The 25,764-nt window shown below is 40.4% G+C and overlaps 1 protein-coding gene across 50 annotated transcripts in view; it reads left to right on the top strand.

Annotated features, from left to right (window-relative positions):
- The window catches only part of ATXN2 (ataxin 2), a 115,208-nt gene that overhangs the window by 24,952 nt on the left and 64,492 nt on the right, over nt 1–25,764 (top strand). For all 50 annotated transcript variants that reach the window (XM_084996085.1, XM_084996083.1, XM_084996084.1 and 47 more), the window contains exons 2-6: nt 9,728–9,764; nt 10,857–10,916; nt 11,397–11,468; nt 12,579–12,729; nt 24,735–24,859. In XM_084996085.1, coding sequence (XP_084852211.1) covers nt 9,728–9,764; nt 10,857–10,916; nt 11,397–11,468; nt 12,579–12,729; nt 24,735–24,859 — 445 coding nt within the window. The remainder of the gene's footprint in view (nt 1–9,727; nt 9,765–10,856; nt 10,917–11,396; nt 11,469–12,578; nt 12,730–24,734; nt 24,860–25,764) is intronic.

The raw sequence follows: 25,764 nt of genomic DNA, 5'->3' as shown, positions 1-25,764 counted from the left end.
TAAATAACAACAGGTAGTCAGCCATGTGAATATTGGGGGAAGAACATTATTACAATTTTATTGGAGGGGGTTTCAGGAATGTAGTATTCTTAGTATGCCAAAGAATATTAGTTATATCGAAACAGTTAGTCTGGTTTTAGAAATTTGGGTCAACGAAGTATTTTAATTGGGTGCATCTATCACCCAAGCTTGTTCGAAGAGCTGTAGAAAATAGTGAATGATTTCTATAGTTACAGTTTTGCAAAATGGTGATGAGTGAACAGAATGGTGAAAAATGAAGTAAAAAATTAAAAGTTCTGTAATTACATGGTGTGGTGGCAGTACCAGCAGAAATTGCATGTTTGTCTCTTGCCAAACTTTGAAACAATAATGGAAGGGAATTTTATTCTTAGGTTATTTAATATGTTTTACTAATCAGTGCTCTTGGATTTTTTTTTTTTTTTTTTTTTTGGTCTTTTTAGGACCTCATTTGTGGCATATGGAGATTCTTGGGCTAGGGGTCAAATTGGAGCTGCAGGTACAGGCATATGCCACAGCAACAATAGATCTGAGCTACATCTGTTATTTGTGCGGCAGCTTTCAGATCTTTAACCCACTAAGTGAGGCCAGGGATCAGAATGCAGCCTCCTGGATACTGTGTCAGGTTCTTAACCCACTGAGCCACGAGAATCCAGCCACAAGGAACTCCTCAGATTGTTGATGTATTTTTTTCCAATTTGATAATTCTTGGTGTTCCTGCTGTGGTGTAGCTGGATTGGTAGCATTTTTGCAGTGCCTGGATGCAGGTTCAATCCCCAGCCTGGCACAGTGGGTTTAAGTGGTCTGGTGTTGCTTCTGCAGTTCAGATCTGATCTCTGGTCTGGTAACTATGTGGCATGGGGCAGACAAAAAAAGAAAGAAAGAAAGAATTCCGGTGGTGAGAGAGACAGGTAAAATATACATATGAAAATATGCTTTTAATTTCCTTCCCTAGTCATAACTTCTGATGTATAAGCTGGTTGAAGGCAAGGCTGTATTCATCTTGTTTTCTCAGTAAATATTTATTATTTATTTATTTATTTTAAGGGCCACACCTGGGGTATTTGGAGGTTCTCAGACCAGAGGCTGAATCAGAACAGCAGCTACTGGCCTCCACCACAGCTAGAGCAACACCAAATCCAGGTCACATATGTGACTGGTACCGAAACTTGTAGCAGTGCTGGATCCTTAATCCACTGAATGAGGCTGGGGTGGAACCTGCATTCTTTTGGACACTAGGTTGGGTTCTTAACCTGCTGTACCATAGCAGGAATTCCAATATTTGTTAAAGGTAAACCTTAGAAAAGCTGCAGTTTTTTTTTTAGGGCCACGTGTGTGGCATATTGAAGTTACCAGGCTAGGGACTGAATTGGAGCTACAACTGCTGGCCTGTGCCACAGCAACGTGGGATCCGAGCTGGGTCTTCGACCTACACCACAGCTCACAGCAACGCCAGATCCTTAACCCACTGAACGAAACCATATATCCGAACCCACATCTTCATGGATACTACTTGGATTCATTACTGCTGAGCCATAATGGGAATTCCAAAAAGAAAGCTGCAATTTTGAGGGTTTCTTCTGTGCCAGACTCTTTAAAATGATTTTACAATTTTATATGCCGTGGATGTGGCCCTAAAACGACAAAAAGAGCAAAAAGAAAAAAGGAGTTCCTGTCGTGGCACATTGGAAATGAATCAGACTAGGAACCATGAGGGTTGCGGGTTTGATCCCTGGCCTTGCTCGGTGGGTTAAGGATCTGGTGTTGCTGTGAGCTGTGGTGTATGTCGCAGACTCGGCTCAGATCTGGTGTTGCTATGGCGTAGGCTGGCAGCTGTAGCTCCGATTAGACTCCTAGCCTGGGAACCTCCATATGCCACTGGTGTGGCCTTAAAAAGGACAAAAAAAATTTTTTTTTTTTTTTTGCGTCTTTAATAAGGCATAATTAACACACAATAAATCCCACATTTTAAAGGGTACATTATAATTTTTTTTCACTTTTTAAAATTTTATTGAAGTATAGTTGATTTACAAAGTTGTGACAGTTTCTCCTCTGCGTTATATTAAGTTTTGACCAAATGAGAGTGTGTATCTTTAGCTTATTATTTTATTTGTTCCTCAACAACCTCTTGACCTTTCTTATTTCCATTTTGTAGATAAGCAAACCATGGGCCACAGTGGTTAAATAACCTTCCTGGGGTCAAGTAAGTGGCTGAGCCAAGATTTTGAAATGCAGTTGTCTAAAAAGTGCCCCCCCCCCTTTTGGTTTTTCTGTCTTTTCCAGGGCTGCACCCTTGGCATATGGAGGTTCCCAGGCTAGGGGTCTAATCGGAACTGTAGCCGCCGGCCTATGCCAGAGCCATAGCAACTCGGGATCCGAGCCTCATCTGCAACCCACACCATAGCTCATGGCAACGCCGGATCCTTAACCCACTGAGCGAGTCCAGGAATCAAACACACAAACTCATGGTTCCTAGTCAGATTCGTTAACCACTAGGCTATGATGAGAACTCCAAAAGTGGCCCTTTTGAGCCAAGATTTTGAAATAGAGGTGTCTAAAAAGTGACCCTCTCTGTTTTTAAGCACTGCACTCTGCAGTCCTGGTGCCTTGGGTTTCCTTTAGTTAATGTCTGAGACCTCCTCTGTAATTTATCCACAGTCCCTTCTCACTTGTTTCATTATTGGTGTATTTAAAGTTTTTTTTTATTAAGATATAGTTGATTTACAGTGTTTCTTCAATTTCTGTTGTATAGTAAAATGACCCAATCACATACAGTTTCCTGTGCTGTACAGTTGAACCCCATTGTCCATCCATTCCAAATACAGCAGTTTGCATTCAAAAACCCCAAACTGCCTGTCTATCCCATTCCCTCCCCCTTCCCGCCTGGTAACCACAAGTCTGCCCTCCTTGGCCATGATCTGTTTCTATTTTGTAGTTAGGGTCATCTGTGCCCTATTTTAGATTCTACAAATAAGCAATATCATATGGTATTTGTCTTTTTCTTTCTGGCTTACTGTATGAGAATCTCTAGTTCCATCCATGTTGCTTGCTAGTGGCATTAGTTTATCTTTTTTATGGCTGAGTAGTATTCCATTATATATATGTACCATATCTTCTTAATCGATTCATCTGTCAGTAGACATTTAGGTTGTTTCCATGTCTTGTCTATTGTGAATAGTGCCGCGATGAACATAGGGGTGCTTGTATCTGTTTCAGTGAAAGTTTTGTACAGATATATACCCAGGAGTGGTATTGCTGGATCATATGGTAGTTCTGTATTTAGTTTCCTGAGCTACCTCCATACTGTTTTCCATAGTGGTTATACCAATGTACTTTCCCACCCACAGTGAAGGACGGTACCTGCTGTTGGTGTATTGATGTTTTCTTTTCTTTCTTTTTTTTTTTTTTTTTGGTCTTTTTGTCTTTTAGGGCCACACCCTCAGCATATGGAGGTTCCCAAGCTAGGGGTCCATTCGGAGCTGTAGCCACAGCCACAACAACTCGGAATCTGTGATCTACACCACAGCTTATGTCAACGCCAGATCCTTAACCCACTGAGCGAGACCAGGGATCAAACTCGCAACCTCTCGGATGCTAGTCAGGTTTGTTAACAGCTGAGCCATGACGGGAACTCCAGTGTTGTCTTTTGTAACAAAAAAGTTTTAAACCTTGATCAGGTCCCATTTTTCATCTGTTGTACTTTTAGTATCATATCTAAAAATCCATTGACAAATCCATTGAGGGTGTATTCCCATGTTTTTTGTACTGAGTTTCGCTCATACATTTATGTCTTTAATCCATTTTCAGTTAATTTTTATGCATGGTATGGGATAGGGGTCCAGCCAGATTCTTTTGCATGTGGTTGTCCAGTTGTCCCAGCACTATTTGTGAAAATAATAGTCTTTCCCCATTGAATTGAAACTCACTGAGTGAGGCCATGCTAGTCAGTTTGTTAACGGCTGAGCCACAACAGGAACTCCAAGTCCACCAATTTTAAGTGTACAGTATGATGAGTTTTTATTACAGTAGAGTTGATTTATAATATAGTGCCAAAATAATGAGGGTTTTTTTTGTTTTGTTTTGTCCTTTTGTTTTTTCTTGGGCCACAACCACAGCATATGAAGCTTCCCAGGCTAGGGGTCCAGTCCGAGCTGTAGCCCCAGCCTACGCCAGAGCCTCAGCAGCTCAGGATCTGAGCCATGTCTGTGACTTAAACACCACAGCTCACCGAAACACCGGATCCTTAACCCATTGAGTGAAGCCAGGAATTGAACCCGCAACCTCACGGTTCCTAGTTGGATTTGTTAACCACTGAGCCACAACGGGAACTCCAATAATGAGTTTTTATGTCAGATTTATTTGGTTATAATTTCAACCTTGACTGATTGATTGATTGATTCATTCCTTTATTTTGGCTGCACCCATGGCATGCAGAAGTTCCCAGGCTAAGGATCGAACCCGCTACAGCAATAAACAGAGCCAATAAGCAGTGACAATGTTGGATCCTTAACCTGCTGAGTCTCCAGGAAACTCCTAGTATATCTTTTAAGGTTTTTTTGGATCTGCCTTTAGTTTGGGGAGTGGCAGTTTTTTGAGGTATAATTTACATATAGTAAACTCATTATGTTTAGTGTTAAGTGCTTTGAGTTTGACCAAATGTATATAGTTATGTAATCACTACTATAGTTAAAGTACACCAGGAGTTCCCGTTGTGGCTCAGTGGTTAACTAACCCGACTAGGATCCATTAGAATTCAGGTTCTATCCCTGGCCTTGATCACTGGATTAAGGATCCAGTGTTGAGGTGAACTGTGGTGTAGGTCTCAGACGCAGCTTGGACCTCATGTTGCTGTGGCTGTGGCATTAGGCTGGCAGGTGTAATTCCAATTCAACCCCTAGCCTGCGAACTTCCGTATGCTACGAGTGCGGCCCTTAAAAAAAAAAAAAAATACACCACCCTGAAGTTCCCGCTGTGGTGCCGCAGCAGGACCTGCAGCATCTCTGGAGCACTGGGATTCAGGCTCAATCCCTAGCTTGGCACAGAGGGTTGGGGATCCACCATTGCCACGGCTGCAGCTTGGATCTGATACCTGGCCCAGAAACTCCACATGCTGCAGGGCTGCCAAAACAGGAAACAAAAGAAAAAGATACATGATGCTATAAAGTTCCTTCTTGTGCCTGTGTGTGTATTTTTTCTTTTTAGGGCTGCACCCATGGCATGTGGAAGTTCTCAGGCTAGGGGTCAAATTGGAGCTATAGCTGCCAACCTACACCACAGCCACAGCAACGCCAGATCTGAGCTCCATGTGCAACCTATGTAACAGCTCACACAATGGCCGATCCTTAATCCACTGAGGAAGGCCAGGGATTGAACCCACATCCTCATAGATTCTAGTCTGATTCATTACCACTGAGCTACAACAGGAACACCTGTATTTTTTTTTAATTTAGTTTTTATTTTATATTGTAGCATCGTTGATTTACAATGTTGTATTAGTTTTAGGTGTATAACAAAGTGAGTTGTCTGTATAACCATTTTTCAGATTCTTTTCCCATGTAGGTTATTATAGAATGTTGGTGCTATATGGTAGGTCCTGTTGATTATCTATTTGATAGATAGTAGTATGTATATATTAATCCCAAATTCCTGACTTATCCCACCCCATCCTCCTTTCCCCTTTAGTAACCGGGAGGAGTTTGTTTTCTGTGTCTATTTCTTGATACAGATAAGTTCATTTGTATCATTTTTAAAAGATTCCATGTATAAGTGGTATCATAGGATATTTGTCTTTGCCTAACTTGATTTATTTATTTATTTTTATATATTTTTTTTTATTTTTATTTTTTTTTTTGTCTTTTTGTTGCTGTTGTTGTTGTTGCTATTTCTTGGGCCGCTCCCGCGGCATATGGAGGTTCCCAGGCTAGGGGTCCAATCGGAGCTGTAGCCACTGGCCTACCCCAGAGCCACAGCAACGCGGGATCCGAGGCGCGTCTGCAACCTACACCACAGCTCACGGCAACGCCGGATCATTAACCCACTAAGCAAGGGCAGGGACCGAACCCGCAACCTCATGGTTCCTAGTCGGATTCGTTAACCACTGCGCCACGACGGGAACTCCCTGCCTAACTTGATTTAGTATGGTAATCTCTGTGTCCATCCATGTTCCTGCAAATGACACTCTGCCTTTTTTTTTTTTTTTTTTTTTTGGCAGAGTAATACTCCATTGTATATATGTACCATTCCTTTATCCATTCCTCTGTTGATGGACATTTAGGTTGCTTCCATGTCTTGGCTATTGTAAATAATGCTGCAGTGAACATTTGGCTGCTTATATCTTTTCGTTTTTAGGGCCGCACCCATGGCATATGGAGGTTCCCAGGCTAGGGGTCAAATTGCAACTACAGCTTCCAGCCTGCACAACAGCCACAGCAACACAGGTCCTAGCCATGTTGGTGACCTACACCACAGCTTACAGCAACACCAGGCAAGGCCAGGGATGGACCCGAAACCTCATAGTTACTAGTCAGATTCATTTCCACTGTGCCACAATGGGAACTCTTCTTTTTGAATTACTGTTTTCTTTGTATATAGGCACAGGAGTTGGGTTGCTGGATCATATCGCAACTCTATTTTTAGGTTTTTTTGAGAATCCTTTGCACATTATTAGGAGGGTCCTGTTTTCTCTGTACCCTCTCCAGCATTTATTGTTTGTATACTTTTTTTTTGCTTCACCTTTGGCATGCAGAAGTTCCTGGGCCAGGGACACAAGCCATAGCAGCGACACCACCAGGTCCTTAACCTGCTTAAACCACCTGCGAACTCCTGTTTGTAGACTTTTTGATGATGGCTGACTGGTGTGTGGGGATACCTCATTGTAGTTTTGATTTCCTTTTCTCTAATAATTAATGATATTGCCTATCTTTTTATTTTTTATTTATTTAGTTTTTTACTTTTTAGGGCTGCACCTGGGGCACATGGAGGTTCCCAGGCTAGGGATCCAATCAGATCTGCAGCTGCTGGCCTACACCACAGCCACAGCAATGCCAGATCCCAGCCATGTCTGCGACCTACACAACAGCTCACAGCAATGCTGGATTTTTAACCCACTGAGCAGCGAGGCCAAGGATTGAATCTGCATCCTCATGGATGCTAGTTGAATTTGTTAACCACTGAGCCACGAAGGGAACTCCAAGTTGTCTTACTTCTAATAGGGTCTTTTTTTTTTTTTTTTTTTTTTTTTGGTCTCCTTAGGACCATACCCACAGCTTATGGAAGTTTCCAGGCTAGGAATCAATTGGAGCTGTAGCTGCTGGCCTATACCACAGCTCACAACAACACAGATCCTTAACCCATTGATTGAGCAAGGCCAGGATTGAGCAAAGCCAGGGATCAAACCTGAGTCCTCATGGATACTAGTCTGTTTTGTTACAGCTGATCTGTGATGGGAACTCCCTAATATTGTCTTTTTCGTAGATTCTCTGCATAAATAATTATGTCGTCTTTTATTAAAGACAGTTTTTTTCTTCCTGTCCAATCATCGTACCTTTTGTTTCTTTTTCTTGCTTTATTACACAAAGTAGAACCTCAAGTTTGAGTGTGTTGGGCTGGGGGTCAAACCCAAGTCCCGGTGCTCTCAAGATGCCGCTGGCCCGTTGTACCAAGGCGGGAGCTCCTGATCTTAGCTTCTTTGAGATTCAGTTTTTGAATGCTTTGTCCTGAAATACTAAAGAAAAAAGTGAAAAGTTAAGCATAATCTGAGTGCATCCAAAAAGAAAAAAAACAAGAATGAATTTGAGCTTTTCTCAGTTTCAGAGAATGCTATTATATGCTAACATTCCCTTTGGGTGTTAAGCACCTGGTAAATCAGCAGTTTCAACACTCTTGTACCACATTATACCACTGTGAGTCTTTTATTATTTTCCTTGTTGACCAGTTTGTTCTATTAAAAAGCAATTACTCTTTTTATTAGTCAAAGATACAACTGTATAATCAATAAGAAAAATAGTGTGACTTCTATAAAGGAGTTTTATGTTTTAAATGCTTTTAAATAGCCTTGAGGGACGCTCTTGAATTTAAAGGCAATTAGTGGCATTTGTTTAAGCCTTTTAACTGTGGCATCTCAGCACAGCACACTAGGATAAGATAATCATTCTGAGCAAGATTTAGCTATTTTATAGCCTTTGGCTACTGACTACAAATAAATAGAGAAACTAATAAATTCAGATAGTGTTTGAAAAATGAGGGAATTGGGTTACACTTCATTATGAAAAATTTCAGAGAGACAGCATAGCCTAAAAATGAAAAGTCTTTGGATTATTTGGATCAAATGCCAGCTCTACTGCTTATGAATTGAATGATTTTGGTCAAGATATTTAACTGCTAAGATTCAGTTTCCTCACCTGTAAAGTAGGGATAAGAGAATTTGACATAGTGCTCACCATAGTGTCTAGTTTGTAGTAATAATAAATGATATGTTACTGGTCATATTTCTTAGACTTTCTAATTTCTCTACCTGTGCTGTGTATGAGGTAAAAAGTTACTGTTAGAAATGGAAGGAATCTCAGAAGTGATTTGGTTGAAGACAGTATTTCCTAGGTTAGAGAAGGTGATAGAGTTGGAAACTAAAACCAGCTGGCCTCGAAGTGCTCAGTCTTGCTTTAGACTTCTCGCCTGAATTGTGCTTTTCTTTGGATGTTTTGTATTTGTGGCTTAATTTTAATGTTGTGATTGTTTTATTAGAGTGAGATTCCATTACTGTTACTTCGGGGTAACTGATATTTTAGGAATGACATTTTACTGTATTAAATTTTTTTTTTCATCGTTTCTTAAAGGGCTTAATCTTTTCCATTGAAGCAAGCCTTTGGGTGCATTATATTCTCTAAGTTCACTTGGAAATAGAGCCCATGTTACTGGAAATTATTTGATAACTGACATTGGTGTACTGCATTGTTTCAGAGGGAGGGCTTTGTCAGAGAAAGGCACTTGTTACATAGATCCTGACAGAGGTGCTTATTATTTAGAAGTGAAAATGCTTTGATACTTATTTAACTTATTTTCAGATGATTTTCTGCATTGCAAACCCAGTACTTAGTTTTAGAGGTGAGGGAGAAATATGGGATATAACTTAATGTTAGTCAGATATGTCAGTTAAATCAGGAATAGAATCTATATATTGTTCCTGAGTGTAACTTTTCATAAGTGATTGATTACTTTTGGTGTAAAGATTATTATATTTGGTAATGGTTATTTCTTTAAGTAGGCTGTTTTTATTATTACTTCATTTATTTGATTTTGACCATATGCATATTCTTTTCTTTGGCTGCACCCACGTCATACAGAAATTCATAGGCCAGGGATCAATACTGTACCACAGTAGTGACCCAAGCTACAGCAGTGACAATGCTAGATCCTTAACCTGCTGAGCCATTAGGAAACTACCCTCCCCACCACCCCTTTCTTTTTGGCCATACATGTTCACATTCTTCATCCTTCCCATGACCTATAACTGTTCTGGGCCTCTGAGCCAACAAAGCACAGAGAGACTCATACTTAGGCAACCTTTATACTAAATATTAGACGAGCCTCCCCTCCCCCCTCCAGATAGCCTTTGTTTTATTTGGATGAAATTATAAGTTATTTTAAATTTAAAAATAATTTTTAGCTTGTTTAGCCTGTTGAATTTAGTAAACATAACATTTAATCTTTTCAGAGGTCGAAACAGTAGCAAAGGACTGCCTCAATCTACGGTGAGTGACTTTATTAATGTTACTTGTTTGTAAAAATTGCAACTATAATATGACTTCTAAGCCATAGACCAAAAGCCAAGGCTGGGGAAAAAAATTCCCTTCTTTTGAACTTTATATCTCAGATAACCTTTATAAGTCAGTACAGTTTTGTATAAAATTATTAGCTATGTCTGTTGTTTTTCTGATGATGACTCTAAAATGTAGAATTGTTTATAAATAATATTTTTATTTTTCATGCTTAATAGCAGTAGCTCTTTTGTTCCTTTATAGATGACTAAAGGCAAATGTAAATGATTAATGGGAAAGATGGAACTAGGACCGGAGTTTGCAAAGCTCCTTGGGTTTTTTGATTTTGAAGTAATGTGCTATCTTTGGTTTCTTTCAATTTCCCCCCTCGGGAAAGGGCCTCTGGTTTTAAATTTTGGAACTCTATCAGTTAAACTGTGCACGAGGGGCGGAAGGTCTAAGTTCCGTAGGATGCAAGAAATAAATCAGAAGCGGTTAATAATTTTTGAGACTTTGCCTTTATCGTGGATAGTTTTTCTTCTTTAGAATCAGGACACAGCTTTATCTGGTGTGTGATAAGTCGTGATGTGGTTGATTAGACCTTAGAGCAGTATCATTGGTTTAGATATGCTAAGAGAAGATAGTCAAGGGTCTGCTGCAGAGGTTCCTACCACTCCATTTATTTATTAAGGTATACTTAATCCTAGTTAGTGTATAGTTCTGTGAGTTTTGATGCATACAATTATATAAGCACCACCACAGTCATATTAGAAGTTTTATCACCTCCAGAAATCCCTCATGCCACTTTGTAGTGAATCCTACTCTTCATTCATTGATTGCTCTTCTGTTGCTATGGTTTTGTCTTTCTTCATATTTGAAAGTTCTCTTTTGCTTTTTGTATCATATATAGTCAAAACATTGTTAGTTGGTATGACTGATTTCACTTTGAGAACTGATACTCTATGAGGCAAAAGATTATGGTAAATGAAGTCTTCCTTTAACTAAACATTTTGTAGCAAAAGAAATATTAACTTTAATATTTATACAAAGATAATGTGCTAATAATGTTTTTTCTTAATATTTCAGATTTCTTTTGATGGAATCTATGCAAATATGAGGATGGTTCATATACTTACATCAGTTGTTGTAAGTTATGAGTATTGGGGAGAACCTGTCTTGGGAGTGGAATAAAATAATTTCATGAAGTTAAAATGTGAATAAATGATTCTCAAAGTAACATTTCTTAGGTCATGTTTAATCAGGATGATTTAGAAAAAACTGATTAGAACTTTATTCAAGCTGTTGTAACTTGCTATAAAAGCATTCTTGTTAACCCTGCTGCATACGAAGTAACGTTACTGGTTGATTGTCTTTAGTGCATTATTTTGTCACTTAATAAAACTAGAGTCAAAAATACAAAACTTTAGTATTCAAACTTATAATGTAGACTTTGGACAGGGCTTCTTGAAAAATTTTGAGAACTCAGTGTATTTAACCTTTTTTATTCTGTCATTGATGACCTAATATGTTGAATGAAGTCCGATGAACTATAAGAAGTAAAATGAAAGCAGTTATCCCCCATGACTGCATCACACACTGTTGCTTTGATAAATTTTATGTTTTTAGGGATCCAAGTGTGAAGTACAAGTGAAAAATGGAGGTATATATGAAGGAGTTTTTAAAACATACAGCCCTAAGGTAATTTTCACTCTTTTTCTCTTTTTAAAATGTAAAATCCCATGAATCAGCAACTACTGTATGTTTTTATGACTTTCTGATAGTTTTATGATTTTGTTATTTTTGATTTAGCAGTTTATAGTTATGAGGTAGATATGTTTGTTACATTTTCATGCTCAGTACTTGACTTTGAAAGTGCTTTTTAAACTACTTAGAGTGATCTTGCTCTTCAGTTTCAGATAATGATTATTTTATAAACAGGTTTGTCTAATCAAAAAGACCTGTTGAGAGTTCTTGTGGCTCAACGGTAACGAATCTGACTAGGATCCATGAGGATTTGGGTTTGATCCCTGGCCTCGATCAGTGGGTTAAGGATCTGGTGTTGCCGTGATTTGTGGTATAGTTCACAGACATGGCTCCGGTCCCATGTTGCCATAGCTGTGGCATAGGCTGGCAGCAACAGCTCCAGTTCGACCCCAGGCCTGGAACTTTCCCATATGCTTCAAGTGTGGCCCTAAAAAAGCAAAAAACAAAAAAGAGACTTGTTGGTCTGTGTGCTTATTAATATATCTTGGCCTTTTTAGTCCATTGTGACTAGAAGAGGGATCTGGTGGTTCACTGTTTTCCTCTTTACCAGTATTGTGCCTCAGACAGACCATGTCAGCAAAGGCCAACTTTTAGATAAGAGGATTTTTCAATATTGGAATGGATCATAGATTGTATTTCTGAGAAAAAGGTATGATAATGAGGATATCTTGAAATAATTTTTACTAATGGCATATAAGAAATAGTCCCCTGGGGGTTCCCGTTGTGGTTCAGCGAAAAACGAATCTGACTAGCATCCATGAGGATGCAGGTTCCATCCCTGGCCTCTCTCAGTGGGTTAAGGATCTGGCGTTGCCGTGAGCTGTGGTGTAGGTTGCAGATGTGACTCCATGTTGCTGTTGCTATTGTTGTGATGGAGGCCAGCAGCTCCACTTGGATCCCTAGGCTGGGAACCTCCATATACCATGGGTGCAGCCCTAAAAAAGACAAAAAACAAACAGATGCTGTACCCTGATGTGCCAAAGAATTCCTGTCAAATTTTATTTTATAAATATTTTGAATATTTACTGATGTTTTTCTTCCTAGTGTGATTTGGTACTTGATGCTGCACATGAGAAAAGTACAGAATCCAGTTCGGGGCCAAAACGTGAAGAAATAATGGAGAGTATTTTATTCAAGTGTTCAGACTTTGTTGTGGTACAGTTTAAAGATATGGACTCCAGTTACGCACGAAGAGGTGAATTTTGAGTTCCTAAACATGCTTCATGGTTTATTAGATTTATTCAAGCAAAGACTCTTCATTGACCATGTGTACTTTTCTTTTCATTCTTTTTTTTTTTTTTTTTTTTTTTTTTTTAAATAAGGGCTTTTTTGCCTAAGTAGGAATTTTAATGTAAAATTCAATGCTGGAAAATATTTAAAATTTCAGAGGAAGATTCCTTGGTCCTTCTGGTAGGATAAATAATGGAAGTTTGTTTTTTATTAAAAAATAGTTTGTAGGAGGTCTTTTGTGGCACAGCAGGTTAAGGATCGGGTGTTGTATGATGGTGGGTCAGGTTGCTGCTGTGGTGCAAGTTCAGGCACCGGCCTAGGAACTTCCATATGTAATGGGCATGGCCAAAATAAAAAGTTTGTAAAGCATTTTCGACAGTTTTATGGTCACAAGTGCTACTGATTATACTCAGCTGATAATTCCTTGTTTCCATTAGACTTAAAATGTTTTAGCTTATGTATATTTTTAGTTTTATAATGTTTGTAAATAATGCTTACATAATTTTACTGTGCTTGTTCTGCAGATGCTTTAGTTTTTTAATCTGTAAAGAAATCAAAACCACAGAGCTCAGGGAGAAAGGCAGGAGCTGTGGATGGGAAACTAGTGTCCAGTGAAGCTGAAAAATGTAAAGAAGTAGGACATGTATATTGGAAAAAACATTGAGAGTGTGGGACTGTATATTTTATTTTATGTTTTGAGAATATAAAAATGGTGATGTATCTGTATTAAAATTCACTCTATTTCAAGTGTCTGTTGAGAAGGAAAGTATGGGAATTGCTGTTAACCCATTTGGAGTGCTGAGTGTTCAGTAAAACATTGAAAGGCCTTTCTGGGAAAGTTTGAAATTGGTTCCCAATTTCTTAGATGATTTTTTTTTTTTTTTTGAAGGGAAGAGGGAGACTTTCTCTAGTCATTTCTATTGCAAATTACAACAACAGTTTTTGATTTTCATGATGGCATCTGTACTAGCAGCTGTTTTAGTTGTTGCACTGATTTGTCTTTGTTGTTATTTAGAAATTGCAAGCCGCCAGAAAGTTAAAGCCTTTCTTCTGGACCTCTTAATAAGGTTCTCACCTATAGTTAGATTCTTTTTTTCAGAAGCTAGTAGTGCTAGGTACTCTGTAACTGCTTTGCGATGCTGAAGAAAGCACTTTGTTCTGGTATTGTATCTTCTCAGATACCTATGACAGATATCTCTTTGTTAAAAGTCCTTCAGTGGCCCATACAAGGAGACAAGTCTTTTTTTTTAGTTACTGCCTTTGGAGTTGATCTTGTTTATGCCTAGGAGCACCACAGCTCACAGCAGTGCCAGATCCCTGACCAACTGAGTGAGGACAGGGATGAAACTCACATCCTCATGGATACTAGTTGGATTTGCTTCCGCTGTGCCGTGGCAGAAACACCCATGTCTTAAATTTAAATATTTAAGCCATTTTGAGTTTACTTTTGTGTATGGTGTGAGGGAGTGTTCTACTTCATTGATTTACCTGTGGCTGTCTAGCTTTCCCAACACCACTTGCTGAGGAGACTATCATTTCTCCATTGTATATTCTTGCTTCCTTTGTTGATGATTAGTTGACCGTAGGTGGGTGTATGGGTTTATTTCTTGTCTCTTTATTCTGTTCCATTGAGATGTATGTTTTAGTGCTAATATAAAAAGTAACATTCTTTTTCTTTTTTTTTTTTTTTTTTTGTCTTTTTGCCATTTCTCGGGCCGCTCTTGCGGCATATGGAGGTTCCCAGGCTAGGGGTCGAATCGGAGCTGTAGCCACTGGCCTACACCAGAGCCACAGCAACGCAGGATCCGAGCCGCGTCTGCAACCTACACCACAGCTCACGGCAACGCCAGATCGTTAACCCACTGAGCAAGGGCAGGGACCGAACCCGCAACCTCATGCTTCCTAGTCGGACTCGTTAACCACTGCGCCACGACAGGAACTCCCCACATTCTTTTTTTTTTTTTTTTACGGCCAGTCCTGTGACATTTGAAAGTTGGAGCTTGCAGCTTTGGCCTTTGCCACAGGCATGGCAACACCAGATCTGAGCCATATCTGTGACCTGTGTGATAGCTTATGGCAGCACCAGATCCTTTTCCCACTGACTGAGGCCAGGGATCAAACCTGCATCCTTAAAGAGACAACGGTCTCAGGTCTTTAACCCGCTGAGCCACAGCGGGAATTCCAAAAGTAGCATTGTTGAACTCCCTCTTAGGTAATTTAAATGGGTCTAGGACATTTTTCAGGAGGACAATTCACTTGGTAATATTGTGTAATGCTAGTATACCCAATAATGCCTGTTTTTAGTTTTTATTTTTTTGATTTTTAGGGCTGCACTCAACAGCATATGGAGGTTTGCAGACTAGGGGTTGAATCAGAGCCGTAGCCGCTGGCCTATGCCACGGCCACAGCAGTGCCAGGTCCCAGTCATATCTGCTTCCTATACCACAGCTCACTGCAGTGCTGGATCCTAAACCCACTGAGCGAGGCCAGGGATGGAACCTGCGTCCTAATGGATGCTAGTTAGATTCATTTCCACTGAGCCACGACGAGAACTCCTGTCTGGTTTTGGTTTTATTTTCTTTCTTGCTCTTCACAGTCTCACAAAGTTTTACAAATAGAAAATTTAATATTAAAACTAGTGGAGTTCGAATCGTGGCTCAGCAGAAACGAACCCGACTAGTATCCATGAGGATGTGGGTTTGATCCCTGGCCTCACTTAGTGGATTGGGGATCTGGTATTGCCGTGAGCCATGGTGTAGGTCACAGATGTGGCTCAGATCCTGCCTTGCTGTGACTGTGGCATAGGCCAGCAGCTGCAGCTCTTATTTGTCCCCTAGTCTGGGAACTTGCATGTGCCATGGGTGTGGCCCTAAAGAGTAAAAAAATAAAACTAGTAATAAAGCATGGCAGTGAAGGAATGTGGGTAAATTTTCTCCATCTTAATTTTTATTCCATCTGACTGTAAATAGGAATTGACTGCTTTTTTACCCAGATCAGACTTGGCAAAGAGTTTTAAGTGAGCATGTGTACTTGAACAGTTGTTCTTCTAATTTATATTAGAAAAGAACAGTCTGAATCTGTAAAATGTTTTGCATATCTGCTAAGGAAACAGAATGGTGTTTGTATAGCTGTTTAAGAATTGGAATTAATTTCATTTATTAACTTTTTTTTAAACCTATTTCTGAACACTTTTGCTGTAGGTTTAAGAGTTGTAAAAAGACTACCGTGCTGGCTAATATTGGGAAGGACCATTCCCACATTCTGTTTTTTGATTCCCTCACACCTCTGAACTTAGGTTGGGTTTTTTTGCCCTAAATTTTCTACCAAATCACTTTCTTTCCCTTATCCTTTCTCTTTCTTTCACTGTTGAGATGAAATAGTACCTTTTATAAAAAACTGCTTAGGAGTTCCCATTGTGGTGTAGCGGAAACAAATCTGACTAGGAACCATGAGATTGTGGGCTTGTTCCCTGGCCTTGCTTAGTGGGTTAAAGATCTGGTGTTGGCTGTGAGCTGTGGTGTAGGTCGAATACGTGGCTGGGATCCAGCATTGCTGAAGCTGTGGCATAGGCCTGTGGCTGTAGCTCTGATTCCACTCCTAGCCCGGGAACCTCCATATGCCGAAGGCGCGGCCCTAAAAAGCAAGCAAACAAACAAAACCAGACTATTTCATTCTTTCAGATGGCACAGGCTAAAGACTCCTCCTCCCCCCCTCAAAATGGGGTTCAAAACCAGGAGCCTAATAGAGGAGCTTAAAACAGAATGTTCATCTCCAGATGCTGGCCCCAAGTACTTTAGTCAAACTTGTGGGTAGTATTGTAGCATCAAAAACATTTGAGTGGTGGGGTTTCCATTGTGTCACAGTGGAAATTAATCTGACTAGTATCTACGAGGATGCAGGTTCAAACCCTGGCCTTACTCAGTGGGTTAAGGATATGGTGTTGCCGTGAGCAGTGGTGTAGGTCGCAGACTTGGCTCAGATCTGGCATTGCTGTGGCTGTGGTGTAGGCCAGCAGCTGCAGCTCCAATTCAACCCCTAGCCTGGGAACTTCCTACTGAGCAAAGCCAGGAATCAAACCTGTTTCCTCATGGATGCAGATACCATTCCAGATACCATTTCTTTTGATGTCTTTGTTAGAAATTCTTCCGATTTCTTTTGGTGATAATGTGGGAATTAGAAACCTAACATTTGGAGTTCCCATCATGGCACAGTGGAAATGAATGTGACTAGGAACCATGAAGTTGTGGGTTCAATCCCTGGCTTCACTCAGCAGGTTAAGGATCCAGCGTTGCCGTGAGTTGTGGTGTAGGTCGACGAGGCTCGGATTTATCATTGCTGTGGTTGTGGCATAGGCTGGCAGCTATAGCTCTGATTAGATCCCTAGTTGGGAACCTCCGTATGCCACTGGTGTGGCCCTAAAAAGACAAATAAATAAATAAATAAATAAATAATCTAACATTCCGTGGCACCTATCACCTTGTTTTTTTTTAATTTGGCAAGCTTCAGGAGGTAGGCTTCCATTTTTCTCTTTTTCTTCTGCATTAATCTGGCTTTACTGTAGAATTTGGTGTGCCATTTGACTCTGTGAAGTCTTGACTACTGATCTTCATTCAGATCTTCCAAAGGAATCTGGTTTGTGGATTTAATTTTTTTTCCCTCTGATCCTTGATTGATTGAAGTCAAATACAAGAGCATTTTATTTATTTATTTATTTATTTATTTATTTAGGCCAGACCCACAGCATGTGGAAGTTCCCAGGCCAGGGATCAAACTGGAGCCCCAATAGCAACCTCAGCCACAGAAGTGTCAATGCCAGATCCTTAACCTGCTGAGCCGCCAGGGAACTCTCAGCAGCATTTAAGTGATAGAGTTTCTAGACAATTTCAGCTCAAACTTTTAGGTAGTTTAGGTTTTAAGAAAATTGCTTTCGAAATGTTAAAGTATTGATTACAGTGCCTATTGGGTATATAATGGCCCTAGTAAAAGCGAGGTGAAATATTTTGTCTTAAAAAAATATTTTGGGAGCCACATTCCTTTGTGGCTCAGCGGTAATGAGCCCAGCTAGTATCCATGAAGATGCAGGTTCCCTCCCTGACCTTGTTTAGTGGGTTAAGGATCCAGCATTGCTGTGAGCTGTGGCGTAGGTTGCAGACGAAGCTCGGATTTGGTGTTGTGACTGGTATAGGCCAGCAGCTGCAGCTCCAATTCGACCCCTAGCCTGGGAACTTCCAGGTATGGCCCTAAAAAGCAAAAAAAAAAAAAAAGCCTAAAGTTTTAACTCAGGAATCTAATTTATAAATCTCACAAATAGTTTATTAGTTAAGGAAAATAAAAACTTCTTTTTAATATTTAAGTAGTACACACCACATGTTTTTGGTAAACCTGGTACTAAACCGTTCATAGACGACCAGCTTCTGTGTTGGGGATTCGTATGTAGCAGGGCAGCTTCCTCGCTGCAACTTACTGTTAAGGGCTATTGAAGGTTAGCCCTAGACACAAGAGTTTGAAAAAACAAATAAGAAAGAAAGAAAAAGGAAGAATTTAAGTAAGATATATTTTTCTCTCAGGCATTTTTTTTTCTATTTTTATCTCATTTTATCATAGTATTGTAAAATTTAATAGTTCATTGTGTATAGGAGGAAAATAAGGTTTCTTTTCTTTTTTTTTTTTTTTTTTTTTTGTCTTTCTAGGGCCACACCCGTGGCATATGGAGGTTCCCATGCTAGGGGTCTAATCGGAGCTTTAGCTGCCGGCCTATGCCACAGCCACAGCAACGCCAGATCCAAGCCACATCTGTGGCCCACACCACAGCTCATGGCAACGCCTGATGCTTAACCCACTGAGCGAGGCCAGGGATCAAATCCGCAACCTCATGGTTCCTAGTCGGATTTGTTAACTACTGCACCAAGATGGAAACTCCTGTCTTTTTTTTTTTTTTTTAGGGCTGCATATGGAGGTTCCCAGGCTAGAGGTCGAATTGGAGCTATAGCCACTGGCCTACACCACAGCCACAGCAATACCAGATCCTTAACCCACTGAGCAAAGCCAGGGATCAAACCTGTGTCCTCGTGGATGCTAGTCAGATTCGTTTCCACTGACCCACAATAGGAACTCCCAGAAAAATGCTATTTTTAATACTGTTCTAGTACATATTGGAGCCTCTTACTTCTCGCCACTTAATTGCTGCATTTGTTTTTGAAAGGCTAGATTAGCTGTCCCTTTTTCTTTTCCTCTTTTATGGCTACAGCTGTGGCATATGGAAGTTCCCAGGCTAGGGGTCAGATTGGAGTTGCAGCTGAGGCCTGTGCCACAGCCACTATAACACAGAGTCTGAGTTGCATCCACAGCCTATGCTATAGCTTGTGGCGATGCTGGATCCTTAACCCACTGAGTGAGGCTAGGGATCGAACCCACATCCTCACAGAGACTACATCAGGTCCTTAACCTGCAGAGCTGTAATGGGAGCTCCCACCTTTCACTTTTAAAGCCACAGCCTTTTGTTCCTCAGAACTTTTTTCTTAATTCTATTTTAGCCTTTTACACATTAGATTCTAAAAGATGTGCTTCAGGAGTTCCTCCTGTGGCTCCATGGGTTAAGAATCCAGCATTGTCTCTGGCAGTGCAAGTTTGATCCCTGGCCCAGCACAGTGGGTTAAGGATCTGGCATTCGCTCTCTGGTCAGGGAACTTCCGTATGCCATGGGTGTGGCAATAAATAAATAAATAAAAGATTTGCTTCAGCTCTGAATTATTCTCCTTCAACTGAAGAAACTTCTGCAGCAAATGACAGGGATTGTGTCTTCGTCAAATACGAATCCCCAGCTCATACTCAGTAATACTAAAATTGAATAAAAAATGGTCTCTTAGTTGCTTGGTTGGCACCCACTTAAAACTGATGCTCTGTTTTGTATATATTGGTTCACATAAAGCTCATGGTACATTATGGGGAACTTTTTTAAACTTGTTGGAAAATGTCACAGTATTAATAATTTGTCAAAGCAGAAAATTATTGGGAGTTCTTGTCGTGGCTCAGAGGAAATGAATCTGACTAGCATCCATGAGGATACAGGCTTCAATCTCTGGCCTTGCTCAGTGGATTAAAAGGATCCGGCATTGCCACGAGCTGTGGTTTAGGTCACAGACACGGCCAGATCTGGCGTTGCTGTGGCTGTGGCATAGGCCGGCAGCTGCAGCTCTGATTTGACCCCTAGCCTAGGAAACTCCATATGCCATGGGTGCAGCCCTTTAAAAAAAAGGTATCATTGAAATAGTATTGTTGAAATCTGGAATTTTAGTGTTTGAGAAAAAGCAGATTTAACTGAGAGATGAAATGGGTAGTGAGGATTTTGGTGAAGACTTCTGAAAGCACTTGTGAAAGCTTCTGATATCAAATGTGATAAGGATTTTTTGATTTGGTTCAGTTTTATATCATTTGTAGGCTCTTTATGTTACGTCTTTTTAGGGCCACGCCTGTGGCATATGGAGATTTCCACGCTAGGGGTCGAATCGAAGCTATACCCGCTGACCTACACCACAGCCACAGCCATGCCAGATTCGAGCCTCGTTTCCGTAGAGCCATGATGGGAACTCCTCATTTTGTAGTTTTAATAAATTTATTTTTATTAACTTGAACTATGTCACTAGCATATTAGTGTTCTTCACCACTATTCTGGCCATTTAAAAAATTCCCAGACAACTTCGACTTTTCAGAATCATAATTGGCTGAGAGATAAAAGAGGAAAAGCTGAGGAGCAGAGCACATATACTATTTCCTGGGTGTGGGGCTCAGGGAGACCAAAGAGACTGTGCTTTAGTTGAGACATATCTTTCCAGTCACCAGCAGGTGGCATCACTGGCCCTTAATGACTGGGTTTCTGCCCCCAATCAGAAGGAAGGGAAAGTTTGGAGGTAGGGCATAATCTTGTGCCGTGTCCCCTTTTCCCTAAATTGGATGTTATAGGGCAGGAAATGAAGCAGAGCTTCATTATCTTTTATTATCTCATCTGATCACTTTTATTTTTTTTCTTTCTATAGTTCCTTCAGAAAGAGATAACATTTTTCTGACAGTCAATTTCTTTCTATACTTCCTTCAGAAAGAGATAACATTTTTCTGACAGTCACAATTTGTATTGTTGCATCTTGCTTTTAAATACTTTTGCTTTTTTACCATAGAGGATAATGGAAAATTAATATACTCTGAATTTATGGCATTGGAAAAATCTGCACACAGAATTCCACACTTGAAATTAGATTAAAGCCAATAGATTTTCTGAATTTTGCAGAAATCCTGACAGTAACATTGTACTATTTAATACCAACAGTGGTTTTTCAAAAATCCAAGCATGGTGGTTAATAAAATAACATATTCAGAATTTACAGTAGTGGGTATTGGTAATAGTGTAGAATGGAATATCCAAGTCTAGCTTCATTCTAGCTAACGATACAATGTTGACCAGAAGTACAGTGTTTTTTTTTTTTTTTTTTTTATTGCTTTTTAGGGGCCACCCTGCGGCATATGGAGGTTCCAGACTAGGGGTCTAATCAGAGCTGTAGCCACTGGCCTACACCACAGCCACAGCGACACTAGATCTGAGCTGCGTCTGTGGCCTACACCACATTTCATAGCAACGCTAGAGCCCTGATCCACTGATCTAGGCCAGGGATCAAACTCACCTCCTCATGGGTCTTAGTTGGGTTCCTTAACCCCTGAGCCATAGCAGGAACTCCTGAAGTACAGTATTTATGATGAGGATATTTCCCTGCATCCTGACACTATAGCCTCATTTTGCTGACTCTCCACTTCTGCAAACTTACGCATGTCTCTCTCTAAACAATTCACTCATCTTTAAAAAGGGACTTTCAGGAGTTCCCATCGTGGCTCAGTGGTTAATGAATCCGACTAAAAACCATGAGGTTACAGGTTTGATCCCTGGCCTTGCTTAGTGGTTAAGGATCCAACGTTGCCATGAGCTGTGGTGTAGGCCGGAAGCTGCAGCTCCAATTAGACCCCTGGCCTGGAAACCTCCATGTGCCACAGGAGTGGCCCTAAAAAAGGCAAAAAGACAAAAAAAAAAAAATTAAAAATTTAAAAAAAAAATAAAAGGGACTTTCTTTGGGGGACTTTCTTTTTACATTAAGGAGTATTATTTCTGGAGTTCCCATCATGGCTCAGTGGGTAACGAATCAGACTAGGAACCATGAGGTTGTGGGTTTGATCCCTGGCCTCACTCAGTGGGTTAAGGATCCGGCGTTGCTCTGAGCTGTGGTGTAGGTTGTAGACGCTGCTCTGAGCCTGTATTGCTGTGGTTCTGGTGTAGGCTGGTGGCTACAGCTCCAATCAGACCCGTAGCCTGGGAACCTCCATATGCTTCAGGAGTGGCCCTAGAAAAGGCAAAAAGACAAAAAAAAAAAAAAAAAAAGGGAGTATTATTCCTTATTAATAACACCCTTGTTTTCCCTTCCCTCATTTCTGCCTTGATAGGAAAACATAATGCTAAGTAACATGTGAACAGTTAATTCTTTTATAAGATTGGTATTATAAACAGAAGATGTAACATAAAAATGTAGCATTGAAAAAAATATGTTATTTAATAATGGCCTCCTAATACAGCCTAAATTGAAATCAGCAGGGTAAAACTTGGTTCAGTGAAGTTTTATTAGATCCTTGCTTTTTCACATTGGTTCCCATTCAGGGATCTTTTTTGATTTTGTTTAAAATAATAGTGATAGAAGTATATGTAAGCTATTTTTATTGTGTATTTATTTCACTCTTTCAGCTTGAGGACAGTGTGGTTCAGTCCCTCGTCTGCCATAAATGCTTTGACATAACACACACATACCCTGCAATGATTAAAAAGTCCATTTATGTGATTCTGCTTTAAAAAAAAAAAAAAAGTGTCTTGCTGTTCTGGGGTTTTTCTGTTGTTGTTATTTTGTTTTGTTTTGTTTGGGGCCTCACCTGTGGCATATGGAGGTTCTTAGGCTATAGGTCAAATCGAAGCTGTAACTGCAGGCCATGGCCATAGCCACAGCAATGGGGGGACCCGAGCTGCTTCTGCGATAATATCAGTCTGTTAGAACCTCTTATAAATCTTTTCCAAAATACACCTCTCTTCCAGTGAATGCTCATCCCACTCCTAGTTGAAGCCTGCTGCTTTGAGGATGCCACTTGGTATGTTCTTGGCTTTTATAATTGCCAGCAACGGGAGCCCTGCTACCTGATAGAGCTGGCAGCTAAGCCCATAGTGCAGTTATGCTTTAATTCCCTAGTATGCATGAACACATACCCACATCCACCCATCCACTCCTGGTTTGAGGTGAGAGGATATAGGAGTTAACTAGGTTTACAGTGCCATGCCTATAAATTTGCTGGCTCAGGTGTTTTATTTTGCCATTAACTTGCCTACTTGGGAGTCAAAGATGGTTACAGAAATAATACCAAATCAAAAACCCCTCTGGAATTGTATCTTTTGAAGGAGACACAACTGTTTATTCTTTCCTTCCTCCTCCTTGGTGGCAGCTTGCAGGAGGGGTGAAGGCAGAGCCAGATCAGCAGTATTACTTAGGGGATTCCCTGTAGGTCCAGCCTTCTAAATGCAAGCCTATATCTCCAAAGCATTTCCTAACACTATCATTGCCCAAGTACACCTTTATGTATCTGGGTCCTAACTCCCAGCTAGAGGAAAATTTCCTTTCCTGGGCAGCAGCTATGAGATATATAGTTCCTGTCAGGTGAGCCTACTGATGCCATGTTGCTCTCACAAGCTGGTTCTCAGTAAAATTAGTAGAGGAGCAGAGGATATATTAGTTGAGAATGTTGACAGGAAGTCCAGGTAGTCCTACCTCCTGAACCTTCTGGAGATAAGTAATACCATAGGGCCTGAACTGTGTACACAGTGGCTGTCAGGAAATACCGGTTCTGTGAGGAGATGGGTCACTTAGAATGGCTTCAAATACTAATGTCAAGAGTGTGTTAGGATACTCACTCCTGCATATAGACATGGATTTGGAAAGTTTAAAAAATTATATATGTGGAGTTCCCGTTGTGGTGCTTCAGAAACCAATCTGACTAGGAACCATGAGGCTGCGGGTTTGATCCCTGGCCTTGTTCAGTGGGCTAAGGATCTGGCGTTGCCGTGAGCTGTGGTGTAGGTCGCAGACAAGGCTCAGATCTGGCATGGCTGTGGCTGTGTATTAGACCCCTAGCTTGGGAACCTCTATATACCGCGAGTGTGGCCCTAAAAACAAAACAAAACAAAACACAAAAAAAAAAACCCACTACATATGTTTGGCTGCAGGAGCTTTGAGGGTAAACGTAATTAGTGTATCTGTTAAAAGAACTTTTATTTTAATGGATTGGTAGAAACTTTCTGGACCAATTCTGAAACACAAAGTAATTTTTTTTTTTTTTTTTTTTTTTTTTTAGGGCTCCACCGTGGCATATAGAAGTTCCCAGGCTAGGGGTCGAATTGGTGTTGTAGCTGCTGGCCTGCGCCACAGCAACAGCAACTCGGGATCCAAGCGGAGTCTGTGACCTACACCATTGCTTATGGCAATGCTGGATTCTTAACCCACTGAATGAGGCCAGGGATCAAACCCAGATCCTCTTGGATACTAGATGGGTTCTTAACTCACTGAGCCACAATGGGAACTCTTAAAATAATTATTTTTAATATAATTTATGACTTATGTGAAAATATTTTAACATTTCATGTGGCTTAAAATTACATAGGTAAAATATTCTTTCATCCTAATCATCTGTGATGCATTTAGAGAGTTAGGTTTTTGGAAGGTTATAGTATTAACTGAAGCATTACATTTCTGAAAGCATACTGTTAATGCTATTCTTTCTGTATCAGAAATTCCCTTTTCATAATTATTTTTACCATATATATCTTTAATAATTCATATATGTATTTATGTAGTCCATTGTTTGGTTGTGTGATCTTTCAACCAAAACCATCCTTTGCAGATGCTTTTACTGACTCTGCTATAAGTGCTAAAGTGAATGGTGAACACAAAGAGAAGGACCTGGAACCCTGGGATGCAGGTGAACTCACCACCAATGAGGAACTGGAGGCTTTGGAAAATGATGTTGTAAGCAAAATCTTTTTGATTAGTATCCCATCACTTGGTTTTAATTTAAGTATGTTATTGTTTTAGTGACTGTATTTAAAGCAGTTTTATTGTGTAAATGGAGACTTCCTACCAGGCAGTGTATACAGAATGTTTCTTTGGGATGCTTATAAATTACTTCTGTTTTTTTGTTTGTTTTTGGTTTTTTTGCTTTTTAGAGATGCTCCCACAGCATATGGAGGTTCCCACACTAGGAGTCCAATCAGAGCTGTAGCCACCGACCTGTTCCACAGCAGCGTCAGATCCGAGCCGTGTCTGCAACCTACACTACATCTCACCATAACACGGGATCCTTAACCCACCGAGCAAGGCCAGGGATTGAACTTGCATCCTTACAAATGCTAGTCAGTTTCCTCTGAGCCACAACAGGAGCTTCTATGTTTTTATTTATTTATATATATATATTTTTTTTTCTTTTAATTTAATTTTCCTTTTTAGGGCCACACCCATGGCACATGAAAGTTCCTAGGAAGGGGTCAAATCGGAGCTGCAGCTGCTGGCCTGCGCCATTGCCCCAGCAGTGCAGGTTCTGAGCTGTGTCTGTGACCTACACCACAGCTCAAGGCAACGGCAGATGCCCGACCCCCTGAGCGAGGCCAGGGATAGAACCCTTATCCTTATGGATATAGTTGGATTTGTAACCCATTGAGCCACAATGGGAACTCCTTTGTTTCTAAAGTAAGTTTTAATAGGAGTTCCCATCATGGCACAGCGGAAACGAATCTGACTAGGAACCATGAGGTGGCGGGTACGATCCCTGTCCTTACTCAGTGGGTTAAGGATCCAATGTTGCTGTGAGCTGTGGTGTAGGTCAAAGATGAGGTTCGGATCCCGAGTTGCTGTGGATGTGGCATAGGCCAGCGGCT

This window comes from Sus scrofa, chromosome 14 (assembly GCF_054392235.1).
Source record: "Sus scrofa isolate SSC_HxYL_T2T_F1_AM1 chromosome 14, Sscrofa_HxYL_maternal_Yorkshire_Landrace_v2.0, whole genome shotgun sequence".
In the NCBI taxonomy this organism is placed as follows: Eukaryota; Metazoa; Chordata; class Mammalia; order Artiodactyla; family Suidae; genus Sus; species Sus scrofa.
This window is presented reverse-complemented; position numbering and strand designations above follow the sequence as displayed.